General features: G+C 35.1%; 1 protein-coding gene across 1 annotated transcript in view; it reads right to left on the bottom strand.

Moving 5' to 3' along the window:
- Positions 1-15,909, bottom strand: part of LOC108520819 (neurobeachin-like) — a gene marked incomplete at its 3' end in the record, with an annotated part of 416,387 nt that overhangs the window by 308,732 nt on the left and 91,746 nt on the right. Inside the window, 1 exon segment of the mRNA XM_017860362.1 lies at positions 2,103-2,334. Coding sequence (XP_017715851.1) covers positions 2,103-2,334 — 232 coding nt within the window.

Genomic DNA, 15,909 nt, shown 5'->3' with positions numbered 1-15,909 from the left:
TAAAAAATTCCTTGCATATTATATATATAACACAACGAGGCAGCTCAGTTTGATTCTATTACAGAAGATATTTTCTGGAGAACAAGATTAAAAACAATCAGAAATTATTTTTAAAAGAGAAAAAATACTAATTACTTATATATTGTATATGTAACACAACCAAGCAGCTCAGTTTAATTCTATTATAGAAGGTCTTCTTTTCTGAAGAACAAGATTGAAAGTAATCAGAAATGATTTTTTTAAAAGAAAAAATACTAAGACCATGGAATTTTCTTATCAATTTGCTATACATGTTTAATTTAGCCACTTCTAGTGACACTTATATTATATTATTAAATAAAAAGGACCCCATTGAACTTAACATACTACAATACATTCAGATATGAACGTTAGTAGTGTTTTGGTGGCTACCGGTTCTTCCTTAGTATAATATTCAAAGTTTAATTTCTCTATTAAAAGCAAGACAGAGGTATTTTCTGACATTTATTCTCTTTTCTCATATCCTTCCATCATCAAGTTCTTTTGAAGGGAAATGCTAGAAATTACAAAAAGTGAAAGTTTTGTGTTATTAATATTATTACTGAGAAAAAGATAAGAGAATTAAGGAACTTTTTATAATAGTAATGTCAAGATATGAACTTCTATGGTACAGTCACTGTCACTGTTACATTTCAGTGCTGATGAATTATGTACCAGTAAATTACGATGTGTGTAATTTTGGCTCATTCTCTCAACTGCACTCTATAGAGTAGCAGCCAATTTACAAAAGAAAAAAAAAGAGCTTAAGCTCAGATATAAGAACTGAAAGATCATATGATGTTCTATAAAACATGTGTACATATAAGTCTATATTAATACATTCCTATTAAGTAACTCTAGAATTTATAGAATTTATAGAAATGCTACTATTAATATATCTTTATTAAAAGGGTATTTTAAGAAATAGATGTCTAAATCTCACTTTTCATCAAGTTAGCCATCAGTACCCAATACAGGGACTGCTAAACCATTCTAAAAAAAAGATATATAGCCACCCTGAAGGTAATTAGATATGATTTTTAATATATTTTCTCAGAAAATCAAATTTTTTGAAATATTTAAATTCAAAGCATTCTTTTTGCAATTTTGCATTCTTTTTAACCCATTTTTCATTCCATTCTTTCTTGTTTAATGTTTTGTTCCATAAATTTTAAAAATAATTAAATACATAAGCCAAAATGTGAAAGAGTATTCTCTGGTATCTGAATGACTTTCCCGAATCAGGTATGATACTGTGGAGGGTAATATCAGCACTTGTATAATTACGAAAATGCTTTTATGTCAGAAGATACTTAGGCTGAAAATTCATGGCTTACAAAAAATAAACATTTCAAACTTTAAACTTATTTTCTGGAATGATACTTGCTCTGGAATAATATTCAAAACACTTTTCTGAAATGCATCCAGCCACACGGGAGAATGAGTGTGCAAGGTAGTAAAGGGTTGGTGGTGAAAAAATTATAGATTTCAAAGTTACTGTTTGAAATAACCCAAACAAGCAAAACATTAGTATTTTTACCTTGAAATTCTTGGTGAATTTTATGTTCTAGCCCATAATATATTAGTTTATTTTAATACAAAAGTTTCTTCCAAAATGGACATGTCCAAAAGATACGCCATGTTTATCTAAGGCTTTTAGTACCTCCTGTCATAGTTGCATTTATGCCAGATTGAGGGGCACAGAACTAGGAGAATTTGGTAAAATGCTCATTATACAGAACTGCAATACCTATTGTGGTATTTTAATTATGCAAAAGTTTAATGAAATACTACATAAAAGATACTGTTTATTTTCTGATAGATTTCATAGCACTCCGTGGTACTGAGATTTTCTAAAATTTAGAAAACAACATCAGTAATTATGTTTGTCTACTACAGTAATTATGTTTTCTTCGTCCACTCTTCAGGTTTTCCATTAATATAAAAGTAAAATTTCCATACATTTCCATTTATTTTAAATCAAAGTAGTGTCAACAAATCTACATTATCTATGGAATATAAAGGGAAGTATGTGAAACTTTATAAACATTTAAGTTATACTTTCCTGTCAGACAACCCCATACCTGCTATCATGTCATCTACTGCACTCATTTTCAGCAATACTTGTTCAATTAGCCCAACTTCTGTGCTAGTCTGTAAATTCCGAACACTTTTTCGTAGAATGGCTGTAAACATGCTCCATATTTCTGCTTGACATGTTACATCACAGTGCTCCAAAAGCTCTGTCATGCATGTTATACTCTCAGCATCCTGGATAATAAAGTTCATCTCCAAGTCAAATTCTCCACCAACCAGCTGAAAGTAAACAGAAAGAAACAATGGTGTTAACATGGGAGGCTACTGATAACAGTAGAATGAAATAACAAGAATTCAAAACTACTACTCTAAAAAATTTCCAGGCTTCTGGTATAAAATTAATTTCCATAAAAAGTATAAGAGCTACAGATAAGTGAAAGGTGTTGTAAGCACTGAAACTAGGGAACAGAAATCTAATTTCCACATAAATGAAAAAGGGTGATTTCAAATCTAGTAAAATAGAGCAAACTACAGCACGTGATTCCTGGGTGGGATTCAGGAAAATTCCTAAAAGAGGGTTTGGCCTTTAAAAGTGATAATCAACAGAAAATATAGAATTTACTAAGGATAAATTTTAAGACACGAAATTCATTTTCTTTTTTGATATTACTAGTCTTACAGATAAGGAGATGTAACTGGGACATAAACTCCATATATAGAAGATGAAGAAATATGAAACTGATACAACTTATAATAAATATTGAAATAATGGAATGAATGTTAAAAAATAAGTTGAACAGAAATATGTAAGTTCAAAATATATAAAGTTGTAAAACTTTTTTTTAAAAGCACAAATGTGAATTGGGTAAAAGAAAGCTGATTTAACAGCAACACATTTGACTTCAGCATTATGGCAAATGAGTCCAAAGTCATACTGCCCCTCCCATTTGGTATTTTAAGTACAGTAACAGACAAATACACATAGAATAAAATGACATAATAATACTCTTTTACTCTCTGTTGATGGAATCCCATAGGAACTATTATATTCAGTTATAAGCATCATTCTTAAAAAAGAACACTGTCAAACTGTATATCCTTTTGGTCTAAAGAATAAGATTTAGGAATAAAATAATAATCATATACAACACCTCACAAATTTGAAGTCATTGATTCCTTCGTTCATTCAATAAATAATTTATTAAAGTCTAGAAGTTACTGTTCTTGGAACTAGAATATATGAATGTCCAAGATAAAAACCATGCACTAAAAGTGCTAAATTCTAGGAACAAAGATGTAAAGATGTATGTATGCATACACTACTTTATTCCAAAAAACACTGAAGGTGGCTAAAAGTTATATAAAGCATGAAGGAAGACATAAAATATGAGTAGATGAGAAAAGAGGAAGCAAAGGAAAAACAAGATTAGGAACATACAGGGAGTAGAATTAGGATCAAGAAGTAGAATTAATTTCCTGTCACTGAAAGGTATTCACAAATGATGACAGATGACCACAGAATATGAGGTAAATAGGATAAATAGTAGTAATACCACCACCTAACCTTACATGGCATTTAGTACTGTTTTAAATGTTTTACATCTATTATGATACTATTATTATCTTCATTTTACAGATAAGGAATCAGGCACAGAGTTATAAGTACGTTGAAGAATGTTACAAAATGGGTAAGAGACACAGGATCCAAACACAAGAAGTCTGTCTTCATACAAACATTACAATCTCATTTAAGAATATTTTTTAGGAGGGAGGTGAGGTAAAATGGCAGAACAGAAAACTCCACAGATTGTCCCCCTACCCCTACCACAAGCACACTAAGTTAACCAACAACTACACAGAAAAAAGCACCTTCATAAGAGCTAAAAATCAGGTGAGCACTCACAGTACCTGATTTAAACCTCATATCACTGAAAGAGACACTGAAAAGATAGAAAAACAGTTCTGAGTCTCCGACACGACCCCTCCCTGACCCCAGCAGCATGGCTTGGTGCCAGGAGCATCTCTGGGTGCTGGTGAAGGGAGAACAGAGCAATTGTGAGGCACTGAACCCAGTGCCATCTTGTTATAGCAAAAAGGAAAATCTAACCAAACTAAGCTGATGTCCACCCACAAGAAGGCATCTCAACCAGCCCTAGCCAGAGGGGAATCACTGATACCAGCAGTCCAAACTTGAGTGCCCACAAACCTCAGTACCAAAGGCCAGAGTACTCTTGGTGTCTAAGTAAAAACTTGAAAGGCAGTCTAGGCCATAAGGACTGCACCTCATAGGTGAGTCCTAGTGCTGAACTAGGCCCAAACACAGTGGACTAAAGTAGCATGGTACACACTGAGATACCAGCTGGGGCAGCTAAGGGAATGCTGGCATCACCCCTCCCCTAACCCCAGATTGCACAGCTTGTGGATACAAAAGAAACCCCTTCCTCTCACTTGAGAAGAGGAGAGGGAAGAGTGGGGAGAAGTTTGTCTTCCATCTTGTTTGCCAGTTCTGCCACAGAAGAATAGGGCACCCTGAGGTCATGAGGCCCTCATTCCGAGCTCTAGCTCTGGGACAACATTTCTAGATCCACCCTAGGCCAGAAGGAAACCCACTGCCTTGAAGGAAAGGACCCAGTCCTGGCAGCATTCATCATCTGCTAACTGAAGAGACCTTGGGTCCTGAATAACCAGCAGTGATACCAAGGTACTATGCTGAGGGCCTTGGTGAGTTTCTGAGACTTGTTGGCTTCAGGCGAGACTATGCACATTACCAGCTGTGGTGGCTATGGGGCAAAACCCCTTCCACTTGACAAAAACAGAAGGAAGAGTAAAGGGCACTTTGTCTTGCATCTTAGGTACCAATTACCACCACAGTAGGGTAGAGCACCAAGTGGGCTCTTGGGGTCCCCAGTTCTAGGACTTGACTCTTGGACAGCATTTCTAGACTTGCCCTGGGCCAAATGGGAGCTCACTGACCTGACGGGTGAGTCCAAGCCAGACAGCATTCACCACAAGCTGATATAAGAGCCCTGGGTCTTTAAGGGAATGTCAGTGGTACTTTGGCAGTACTCCTCATGGCCAGGAATGGCGGTGGCTATGGGGTGAGGTTCCTCAGCCTTTGGAAAGGGGAAAGTGGAAAAGCGGAAAAGGGGAAGGACAGTGTCTTGTGGTTTGAGTGCCAGCTCAGCCGCAATACAACAGAATGCCAGGTAGATTTCTAAGGTTTTTGACTCTAGTCCCTGACTCCTATATGGTATCTCTGGACCCGCTGGTGGCCAGGGGGACTTTGTCACCCTGAAGAGAAGGACACAGGCCCAGCTGGCTTTGCTACTTGCTAACTGCAGAGCCCCAGGGCCTTGAGTGAACATAGCTATAGCTGAGGAGTGATTAAGGCCGGCCTTGGGCAAGACCCAGCACTGTGCTTGCTTCAGGTGTGACCCAGCACATCATGGTGGTGGTGGTGGTCATAAGAGTGCTTGTGTCACACCACCCCCAGCTTTAGGTGTCTCAGAACAGAAAGAGAAAGAGACTCTGCGTGCTTGGGAGAAAGTAAGGGAAGAGAACAAGAGACTCTGCTGGTAATCTAGAGAATTACCCCAGATCTTGCCCGAGGCCATCAAGGCGGTACCTCTACAAGTCTGCAAGAACCACAGTGTCACTGGGAAGCCTTCCCAAGAAGGATGGCTACAAATAAGCTCAGGCAATGAAGAGTACAATAAATACCTAACTCTTCAATGCCCAGGCACCGAAGAACATCGACTAGCCATGAACACCATCCAGAAAAACATGACCTCACCAAATGAACTAAATAAGGCACCAAGAATCAATCCTGAAGAAACAAAGATACGTGACCTTTCACACAGAGAATTCAAAACAACGGTGTTGAGGAAACTCAAAGAAATTGAAGATAACACAGAGAAGGGATTCAGAATTCTATCAGATAAATTTAACAAAGATATTTAAATAATTTTTTAAAATCAAGCAGAAATTCTGCAACTCAAAAATGCAACTGGCATACTTAAGAATGCATCAAGTCCTTTAAGAGCTGACTGGATCAAGCAGAGGAAAGAACTAATGAGCTTGAAGAAAGGCTATTTTAAAACACACAGAGGAGAAAAAAGAATAAACCTCAATGACATGTGCCTACACAATCTAGAGAACAGCCTCACAAGGGCAAATCTAAGCAGTACTGGCGTTAAAAAGGAGGCAGAGAAACAGATAGGGATAGAAAGTTTATTTTGAGCAAACCTTCAAATAACAGAGAACTACCCAAACCTAGAGAAAATACCCAAGTACAAGAAGGTTATAGGATACCAAGCAGATTTAACCCAAAGAAGACTACCTCAAGACATTTAAACACCCAAAGGTCAAGAATAAAGTAAGAATCCTTAAAGCTGCAAGAGAAAAGAAACAAGAACATACAAAGGAGCTCCAATACATCAGGCAGCAGACTTTCCAGTGAAAACCTTATATGCCAGAAGACAGTGACATGACATATTTAAATTGCTGAGGGAAAAAACCTTTTACCCTAGAACAGTATATCCAGTGAAAATATCCTTTGACTATGAAGAGGAAATAAAGACTTTCCCAAACAAATAAAAGCTAAGGTATTTCATCAACACCCGATCTGTCCTACAAGAAATGCTAAAGGGGTTACTTCAATCAGAAAGAAAAGGGCATTAATGAGCAATAAATGATCACCTGAAAATACAAAACTTACTGGTAATATAAGTACACAGAAAAACACAGAATATTATAACACTGTTACTGTGGTTTGCAAACTACTCTTCTCCTAACTAGAAAGACTAAATGATGAACCAAACAAAAACAATAACTAAAACAACTTTTCAAGACATAGGCAGTATAATAAGACATAAACAGAAACAACAAAGGCAAGTTTTTACTAGTTTCCTTTTGCTTGTTTGTTTGCTTATGCAAATAGTGTTATGTTATCAGGTTAAAATAATGAGTGATAAGATAGTATTTGCAAGGCTCATGGTAACCTCAAACCAAAAAATATACAACGGACACACAAAAAATAAAAATCAAGAAACTAAACCACCAAAGAAAATCATCTTCACTAGAGGAAGACAGAAATACAAGAACGAAGACCACAAAACAACCAGAAAACCAAAAACAAAATGGCAAGAGGATGTCCTAACTTAATAGTAACATCAAATGTAAATAGACTAAACTCTCCAATCAAAAGACACAGACTAACTAAATGGATGAAAAAAGAAGACCTATTGGTCTGTTGCCTAAAAGAAACACACTTCACCTATAAAGACACACAAAGACTGAAAATAAACAGATGGAAAAAGACATCCCATGCCAAAGAAAACCAAAAAAAGAGCAGAAGTCACTGTACTTATATCAGACAAAACAGATTTCAAGACAAAAACTACAAAAGAAATAAAGAAGGTCACTATGTAAAGATAAGGGTGTCAATTAAGCAAGAGGAAATAACAATTTCAATATATATGTATCCAACACTGGAGCACCCAGATACATAAAGGTAATATTATTACAGCTAAAGACAGATATAGGCTCCAATACCATAATATCTGGAGACTTCAAAATCTCACTTTCAGCACTGGACACATCTTCCAGAAAGAGAATAAACAAAGAAGCGTCAGAATTAATGTGCACTACAGACCAAATTGAGCTAATAGATATTTACAGAACATTTCATCCAGGAGCTGCAGAATACACATTCTTTTCTCAGCACATGGATCAACTGAAAAGACAGACCATATGTTAGGTCACAAAACAAATCTTGAGACATTCCAAAAAAATGAAATAATATAAAGTATCTTCTCTGACAACAACGGAATAAAACTAGAAATACCAAGAGAAATTTCGGAAACTATACAAATACATGGAAATTAAACAATATGCTCCTGAATGACAAGTGGGTCAATGAAGAAATTAAGAAGGAAATTGAAAATTTTCTTGAAACATAATAATAGAAACACAACATACCAAAACCTACGGGATACAGCAAAAGCAGTACTAAGAGGGATGTGTAAAGTGCCAATATCAAAAAAGAGGCAAAATATCAAATAGACAATCAAATGCTGCATCTTAAAGAACTAAATGATCAACAGCACACCAAATCCAAAATTAGTAGAAGAAAAGAAATAATAAAGATCAGAGCACAAATAAATAAAATTGAAACGAAGAAAACAATACAAAAGATCAATGAAACAAAAAGTTTATTTTTTGGAAAGCTAAACAAAATTGACAAATGTTTAACCAGACTAAGAGAGAGGATCCAAATAAATAAAATCAGAAATAAAAAAAGAGACATTACAACTGATACTACAAAAATTCAAAGGATCATTAGCGGCTACTGTGCGCAACAAATTAATTGGAAAACCTAGAAGAAATGGATGAATTGCTACACACATACAACTACCAAGACTGAATTACGAAGAAACCCAAAACCCGAACAGACTAATAACAAGTTACAAGACTGAAGCTGTAATAAAAGTCTCCCAGTAAAGAAAAGCCCAGGAAATGATACCTTCACTGCTGAATTCTAACCAAATATTTAAAGAACTAATATTAATCCTACTCAAACTATTCTGAAAAATAGAGGAGAAGGGCATACTTCCAAATAGAGGAGGAAGGAATACTTCCAAACTCATTCTACAAGGCCAGTATTACCCTGATACCAAAAGCAGTCACAGACACATCAAAAAAGGAAGGAAGGAAGGAAGGAAGGAAGGAAGGAAGGAAGGAAGGAAGGAAGGACTACAGTCCAATACCTCTGATGAATATTGATGCAAAAATCCTCAACAAAAACCTGGCAAACCAAATTCAACAATACATTAGAAAGGTAATTCATCATGATCAACTGGGATTTATCCCTGGGATGCAAAGATGGTTCAACATATACAAATCAATCAATCTGATACATTGATTTGTATATCTGATTGATATACAAATCAATCAATCTGATACATTGATTTGTATATCTGATTGATATACAAATCAATCAATCTGATTCATTCAACAGAATGAAGAAAAACCACAAGACCATTTCAATTGATGCTAAAGAAGTATTTGATAAGATTCAACATCCCTTCATGATAAAAACTGTCAAAAAACTAAAGACAGAGGGAACATACCTCAACATAACAAAAAGCATATACTACAGACCCACAGCTAGTATCATACTGAAGGGGGAAAAACTGAAAGCCTTTTCTCGAATATCTGGAACACAATAAGGATGCCCACTGTTACCACTGTTATTCAACATAGTCCTGGAAGTCCCAGTTAGCATAATTATACAAGAGAAAGCTAGAAAAGGTATCCAAATGGGAAAGGAAGAAATCAAATTATCCTTGTTTGCAGATGATATAATCTTATACCTGAAAAAACCTAAAGATTTCACAAGAAAACTATTAGAATAATAAACAAATTCAGTAAAGTTACAGGATACAAAATCAACAGACAAAAATCAGTAGCATTCCTATATGCCAACAGTGAACAGTGTGAAAAAGAAATTTAAAAAGTAATCCCATTTACAACAGCCACACATAAAATTAAATACCTAGGAGTTAATGTACTCCAAGAAGTGAAAGACCTCTATAATGAAAACTATAAAACACTGATGAAATAAATTGAAGAGGACACCCAAAAATAGAAAAATATTTCATGTTCATGAATTGAAAGAATCAATATTGTTAAAATATCCACACTATCCAAAGCAATCTATAGATTCAGTGCAATCCCTATCAAAATACCAATGACATCCTTCAGAGAAATAGATAAAACAACGCTCAAATTTATATGGAATCACAAAAGACCTAGAATAGCCAAAGCTAACCTAAGCAAAAAGAACAAAACTGGAGAAATCACATTACCTGACTTCAAATTATATTACAGAGCTATAGTAACCAAAACAGCATGGTACTGGCATAAAAACAGACACAGAGACCAATGTAACAGAATAGAGAACCCAGAAACAAATCCACATGCCTACAGTGAACTCATTTTTCACAAAGGTGCCTAGAACATACACTGGGGAAAAGACAATCTCTTCAATAAATGATGCTGAGAAAACTGGATATCTGTATGCAGAAGAATGAAACTAAACCCCTATCTCTCATGATATACAAAAATCAAATCAAACTGGATTGATTTAAATCTCAGACCTTAAACCATGAAACTACTATAAAAACACATTGAGGAATATTTCCAGGACACTGGTCTGAGCAAAAATTTCTCCAGTAATACCCCACAAGCACAGGTAACCAAAGCAAAGATGAACAAATAGAATCACATCAATTTAAAAAACTTCTGTGCAGCAAAGGAAACAATCAAAAAAGTGAAGAGACAACTGAGAGAATGGGAGAAAATATTTACAAACTACTCATCTGACAATGAATTAATAACCAGAATACATATGGAGCTCAAGCAGCTCTATAGGAAAATACCTAATAATCCGAACAAAACATGAGCAAAAGATTTAAATAGCAATTTCTCAAAAGAAGATATACAAATGGGCATATGAAAGATGCTCAATATCACTGATCATCAGGGAAATTCAAATCAAAACTACAATGAGATATCATCTCACCCCAGTTAAAAATGTCTTATATTCAAAAAGACAGGCATAATAAACACTGGCAAAAAATGTGAAGAAAAGGGAACACTTGTACACTATGAGTGGGAATGTAAATTAGTACAACCACTGTGGATAACAGTTTGGACATTCCTCAAAAAACTAAAAATTGAGCTACCATAGGATCCAGCAATCCTACTGCAGAGCATATACCCAAAAGAAAGGAAATCAGAATATCGAAGAGATATCTGCACTCCTATGTTTGTTGCAGCACTGTTTACAATGGCTAAGATTTGGAAGCAATCTAAGTGTCTAACAACAAATGAACGGATGAAGAAAATGTAGTACATATACACAATGGAGGACTATTCAGCCATAAAAAGAATGAGATCCCGTCATTTGCAACAACAAGGATGGAGTTGGAGATTATTTTGTTAAACGAAATAAGCCAGGCACAGAACAAACATGGCATGCTCTCACTTATTTGTCAGATCTAAAACTCAACTCAAGGACACAGAGAGTAGAAGGATGGATGTCAGAGGTGGGAAAGGGTAGTGGGTAGGTGGGGCTGGTTAATGGGTACCAAAAATATAGTTAGAAAGAATCAATAACACCTACTATTTTACAGCACAACAGGTGACTATAGTCAATAATAACTGTACATTTCAAAATAACATAAAGAATATAATTGGATTGTTAGCAACTCAATGGATAAAAGCGTGAGTGGATGGATACTCCATTCTTCATGACATGTTTATTTCACATTGCATGTATCAAAACATCTCATGTACCCCATAAATATAGATACACTTACCAGAATTTTTTTAATTTATTAAAAAAAAGAATATCTTTAAAGTCTTCTAAGATTAACAATTTTTGGAAACGCTTATCTCAAATTTTGAAATATTACATTATGCATACATTTTTCAGTATAACAGAGACAAAAGGTATAAGCAACTAGCCCCTCTGTGAAATTCTGCCCTTTGACCTAGATATTCTCTCTAGTTAAAGGCTAGTTTCACTTTTCATACGAAACAACTTCAACTCCTTCTACTATTTCAGATTTACTAATGAAAATAGCTACAATAGTGATTAAAAGATTGGCTCTGAATTCAAACTTTCTGGATTCAGATTCTAACTCTACCACTCACTAGCTGTGTGTCTTTAATGATGGCATTTCTTTCCTTTTTCTTTTTTAAGAGATTAAGATCTCACTATGTTAAACAGGCTGGTCTCAAACTCCTTGCCTCAAGCGATCATCTCATCTCTGTCTCTCAAAGTGCTGGGATTACAGGTGTGAGTCACAACACTCGGCCTATAAAACCATTTCTCTAAGCCTCAGCTACTTCATCTACAAAACGCGAATATAAGTTCCTGTCTTAAAAGACACCAAAAGCAATAGCAACAAAAGCAAAAGTTGACAGGTGAGATCTAATTAAACTTAAGAACTTCTGCATAGCAAAAGAAACTATCAATGGAGTAAAGAGACAACCTAAAGAATATGAGAAAATATTTTCAAACTATGCATCTGACAAAGGTCTAATATCCAGAATCTATAAGAAACTTAAATTTACAAGAGAAAAGCAACCCCAATAAAAAGTGGGCAAAGGACATGAACAGACACTTTTCAAAAGAAGACGTGTGGCCAACAAGCTTATGAATAAAAAGCTCAATAAAACTGATCATTAGAGAAATGCAAGTCAAAACCACAATAAGATACCATCTCATACCAGTCAGAATGGTTATTGTTAAAAAGTCAAAAATAACAGATGCTGGTGAAGTTGCAAAGAAAAGGGAACACTTACATGCTGTTGGTGGGAGTGTAAATTAGTTCTACCATTGTGGAAAGCAGTATGGCAATTCCTCAAACAGCTAAATGCAAAACTACTTTTCGACCCAGCAATCCCATTACTGGGTATATATCCAGAGGAATACAAATTATTTTACCATGTAAACACATGCATGTAAATGTTCACTGCAGCACTATTCACAATAGTAATGGCATGGAATCAACCTAAATGCTCATCAATGACAGATTGGATAAAGAAAATGTGATACATATACAAGATGGAATACTATGCAGTCATAAAAAGGAACGATACCATGTCTCTTGTGGGGATATGGATGGAGCTGGAGGCTAATTATCCTTAGCAAACTAATGCAGGAACAGAAAACCAAACACCGCACATTCTCACTTGTAAGTGGGAGCTAAATAATGAGAACTTACTAACATAAAGAAGGAAACAACAGACAGTGGGGTCTATTTGAAGGTGGAGGGAGGGAGAGAAGCAAAAAAGGTAACTACTGGGTACTGGGCTTAATACATACCTGAGTGATGAAATAATCTGTACAGCAAACCCCCATGATATGAGTTTACCTATGTAACAAACCTTCACATGTACCTACAAACCTAAAAAAAAAAGTTCCTGTCTAATAGAATTGTTGGGAGCATTCAATGAGATAATTGAGTTAAGTACTTAGGCACAATGGGAGACATACAGTTAGCATTTAGTTAAGGTTAGCACTTATCAGTTCTCTAACCACCCCAGCTTCCAGCTATTAAAAAAAAAGAAAAAAAAAGTAGTCACTGATCGAATACCTCTGAAGTATCATGAAACTCAGCAAGCTTAAGTCTTATGTTTCCAGAAAAATCAAATGTATTGTGGATCATGCACTCTATTAGATAATACTTGGACATTTACTGAAACCAACTCAAACATCACTTTTTTACCATATCATTGCCTTACTATAAAACTCCTTTTTGTTCATTATTATGAGCCCAACTGACTTGAGTCTGTCACTACTGTGAATCTTTAACACTAGTGATTGGTAACTCAGAAAAGGTTCTTGAGAAATAAACCATATAAAAACAAAAGGTTGGAAAATCAATAATATGGACACTTACTGATTGAACCAATAGAAGCAGATAATGAGGTTTATGCCTATGGGCCTCTGTATAAAATATGTAGAATAAAGGGTATACACTTGAATTGTAGAGTATTGAAGAATTTTTTTAGATGAATCTCCTAAACCAGTTGTAACTGCTTTAGCAGAGTCTGGTATAACTAAATAATTACATATGTAAACAGCAGAGATGGGTTCATTGCAGGGGTACTGGGGGAGCCTGTTTTTAAAGGAATTAACAATTAACATATGTAATTCTAACAATCAGGCTCTGTTATATGAAGCCTGAGTGTACATCTTTAACAGCCAAAAACACAATGCCCCTTTCTATGTATCATTTAGCTCACTGATTTCATTGCCGGAAGCAGTAAAAATATTTGCTACAGATGTTGTAATGGGCCTATGCTTTCTACAGTGAGATGTTTTTATAACCTTTATTGTTAACTTTTAATACATTCATGTTAAAGAGGCTAACTGCCGAATGAAAATATCATCCCAAGATTACGAAAATATTTATTTGCTTGTAATGAGTTGCTTATTAGCAACTAAAGCATATAATAAGTAAAAATAGTTGATCTTCATTGTTTAAACAATTCTCTAACGATCCTATGAAGAACTACAGTGAGGCTTCATTGTCCTCATAGAAAGACACTGAAGATAAGTGAGGTTAAGCAACAGACTAAGGTCACACATAAGTAAGCAGCAGATCCAGGATACTAATATAGACTACAAAATGCACTCAATCACTTCTATGAAGTCAGAAGTGTAGATTTAAGAAAGAAAGAGAGAGGTGATATTTATAAAAGCTGTATGAAGAGTAAAATGAGGAAACAATGATTTGTGTGGGTAAGAAATGAAATATCGACACATTGTAGTCCATAAAAGAATTTGTTAAAGTTATTTCAGCAAGAAAGCAGAAGATTTTGAAGGTTCTAATATAAGAAAATCAAATAAAATACTTTCAAAACACATAAGAAAACATCTTAAAAAGCAAAGGAAATGATGTAGCAAAGCTGGAAAAGCTCAATAAAAAACAAAGCTAAATATGAAAAATCTGTTCTTTGAAAAGATGTGTCAAATCACTGTGACCATAGTATAAAAGAAGGATAAACTAGTTGAGACATCCTATCAATCTGACTGCATCTTTGTGATACTCTATTTGCACGGTTAAGGGTGTTCTTTTCCTCCAGGCCTTCTAAAAATTCTGAAAGGTACTTATATACATTTGGAAAACACTGAATTAAAGTTCATCAAAATTCTGTTATAACTCCTTATACCTTTTAATTCAGTTTCATTGAGAAATTTCTAAAATGGGGTGTTGAAGGTGTATGTGTTTGTGTGTGTGTGTGTGTGTGTGTGTGTGTGTGTGTATAGAGTATTTCTTGCCATATTTCCTAAAAGTAGAAGAAGAGAGAATGTCCTTCCATTTTTCTACAGAGCATCATGGGTCTAGAATTCCATATAACATTTTAGAAAATTCTTCTCTTGTGGCCCAAACTATTCTGTGACCCAATTACTCAGCTGGAAAATAGGCCTGCAGGAATAGTAGGTAACCTGTCAAAGGTACTATATATTCTTGGGATGTGACCAAAATGCATGATCTAGCTTTAATTTGGTTTATCAGAGAAAGTCATTACCATGATATTCATTACTCTCAAGCAAATGGGCATCCTGAAAGGGAGACCCAGATGGCTGAGCTAAGATGTGGATGAGATTGGTTAGAAAGACTTACCAGGCTTTTCAATGATAATGTCAAAGAAACCACAGAAATCATCCCTGCTAACTACCCACTGAATCATTTCTTAATACTTGACCTTCTCCAACTAGACCTATGAGAGATCTTAAAAGAAAAATGTAAGTTTACAAAATTCTATTTGGACACACTTTTTGTCATTCATTCTTTTCTGAAAGAATTTACAAGGTATTTTCACCAATGGAAATCACAAGTCTTGGGTTCTAAAAGGCTAAGAATAAAGCTTGGGTTGGGGTAGCTTTTGCCATACATTTGCTGAGAAGGCCTCTCTACCAAGAAAAGCTGAGAGTACTAAAAATATTAGAAAAAGGGTCACAAATGGGCAGTTCACTGGCTGCCTTTAGCACTCAGATATTATCTGTTTGGGGCACAGAGTGTTTTACAAACCAAGTAATTATGTCATAATTGAGATCTTGAAAAATTTAGAGACTCAGCAATATAGGGCTACATTTCTGTGTGAAAACCATCGGTGATAGCTGAGCAGTACTTGTTTAGATGGGGCATATGCTTCCAATTTACCTTAGTCCTTAATTATTTTTGTTTTTGGATGTGAGCTATTTCACTGAATTATTTTCACCTGCTTGGCCCTATAGTACTTTATGGTTGGTATCCTCTGTATTAGTAGTAT

The sequence above is a fragment of the Rhinopithecus bieti genome, unplaced genomic scaffold, assembly GCF_001698545.2.
Source record: "Rhinopithecus bieti isolate Rb0 unplaced genomic scaffold, ASM169854v2 scaffold_54450, whole genome shotgun sequence".
NCBI classification, from domain to species: domain Eukaryota; kingdom Metazoa; phylum Chordata; class Mammalia; order Primates; family Cercopithecidae; genus Rhinopithecus; species Rhinopithecus bieti.
Note: the sequence above shows the minus strand (reverse complement) of the source record. Positions and strands in the feature narration are given on the sequence as shown.